Consider the following 2,041-nt stretch of genomic DNA (forward strand, 5'->3'; position numbering starts at 1 on the left):
GAGGGGCTAGGGGCCTACCCTAATAAGGGGTGACTAGGCCATAGTCAACCACGCTGGCCCATTGCGGGTTGGTTGACTTCACACATATCTTTGAATTTCTACGACGATTTTGCAGGTTGCATCACGATGTTTTCCTACACCGTAAGAACGTCGGTAAAATATATTCACATGAAATTCGAAAATCGTATTGGTACATGGCGGAATTCAGACCTGTAGAATACAAGTCAAGTACTTAAATCCCTGATCCAACGGTGCTCTGAGTAAAATAATATAGTCCTTGTTTATTCTAAACTGTCGCATTACAAAGTACGAAGTGACAAATTCTGAACGCGTCAAGATTGTATTTTGAAAATATCTTTTTTAGCTCTAGCAATTGTAATAAACGGTATAAAGTAGAAGCTGTCGACAGAGACTTCTTCTGCGCGCCTATGATAAGAAAATTCATGTTACATTTTACTCCTATGTTAAATTTCATCCAGACCCATGTAGCTGTTCTGGAGTTACATAGTAACGAACATTCATCCATTCAGACTTTCACAGTTATATTATTAGTCAGATAAAATGTGCTGTTTACAGAAAATTCTCGAGGATCCTCTATATATTGGTTTAAGGCAAAAACGTGTACGGGGTAAAGAATATGACGATTTTATTGATGAATTCATGGCTGCGTGTGTACAGAAATATGGCCAAAGTGTACTATTACAGGTAATTTTATCTTACAAAATGTTATACATATCTAACGACTAAATTCTGAAATGAATCTCTAATACTTCGCTTCGTAAGCGCCGCTTACAAATTTCTAAAAGAATTTGGACTTCTACTCAGTATGAGTTACATATTTAAATCTCGTTTCAGCATTAAGCCGTTAGTCTCCTGTTTTGAAAACCAGTTACTATTTAATTTAATGTTGTTTTTATCAGTTTGAAGATTTCGCTATGGCTAATGCAACACGACTTTTGGCTAAATATCGAGATCAATATTGCACTTTTAATGATGACATCCAAGGCACGGCGTCAGTCGCCGTCGCCGGACTTCTAGCGGCAATTAGAGTCACTAAGAAGAAAATAAGTGAAAACACTTTTATGTTTCTTGGTGCTGGTTCCGTAAGTGCTTTAACTTAGTTTATGTATTACCTAATTTGTAGGTTATATACACATGTAACGATATTAATTGGAGTGTCTGTAATACTAGCTGTTGCTCGCGACTTCGTCTGCGTGAAAGAAGAAATAATAAAAAATATAGCCTATGTTACGCACTGATAACTTAGCTTTCTACTGGTGAAAGAATTCTTGAAATAGGACCAGTAGTTTTTGAGTTTTTCATATACATACAAGAATACCAAGATACAAAAATACAAATCTCCACTTTATAATATTAGTGTATAGATGAATAAAAAATCCAGGTTTCGCGAAGAACATGTATTTGCGTTCGAAAATCAGATTAAAATAACTTTTGTCTATTCTATCTCACTGTCCGCAATTCGCGTTTGTTCCGGGCAATCTCCGAAATGGCGTGGTCGATTTCGACCGAACTTTTACTTTAGGGTAGCTAACATAGACAGGCACATTATAGGCTAATTTTATATCTTACTATTGCGTGGACGAAACCGAGGGAAACAGCTAGTTAAATAACAAAGATTGTGATTGTAGGCGGCTACAGGTATCGCAGGTTTGGTAATATTAGCTATGTCTAAGGAAGGTTTGACGGCAGAAAAAGCTCGTGAGAAGATTTATATGATCGACATAGATGGACTTCTTACGACACGTCGCGAAAGTGGTATACCCGAACACGCCAAAGATTTTGGAAGAGATTTGGAGCCGGAAAAGAATTTTGAAGCAAGCGTTAAGAAATATAAACCTACATGCCTTATTGGTAAGGATACACTATTAGATATTATAACTTCTCTTGCAAATAACCATAGAAGTATACGTGTTCTTCGAGACTATGTTCTACATTTATCCTAAATAACAGTGGTAGAGCTCGCTTTAATATCTTCGCATTGTAAAGTCGGCTCGCCCGGTGTGCCAACACCACACAGAAG

The 2,041-nt window shown here is 37.1% G+C and overlaps 1 protein-coding gene across 1 annotated transcript in view; it reads left to right on the plus strand.

Moving 5' to 3' along the window:
• LOC106106174 (NADP-dependent malic enzyme-like) overlaps positions 1 to 2,041 on the plus strand; it is a 7,306-nt gene that overhangs the window by 1,971 nt on the left and 3,294 nt on the right. The window contains exons 5-8 of the mRNA XM_013286720.1: positions 365 to 485; positions 577 to 705; positions 921 to 1,103; positions 1,650 to 1,872. Of these exons, the coding sequence (XP_013142174.1) occupies positions 365 to 485; positions 577 to 705; positions 921 to 1,103; positions 1,650 to 1,872 (656 nt within the window). The remainder of the gene's footprint in view (positions 1 to 364; positions 486 to 576; positions 706 to 920; positions 1,104 to 1,649; positions 1,873 to 2,041) is intronic.

Source organism: Papilio polytes, unplaced genomic scaffold, assembly GCF_000836215.1.
Source record: "Papilio polytes unplaced genomic scaffold, Ppol_1.0 DF822289.1, whole genome shotgun sequence".
NCBI classification, from domain to species: Eukaryota; Metazoa; Arthropoda; class Insecta; order Lepidoptera; family Papilionidae; genus Papilio; species Papilio polytes.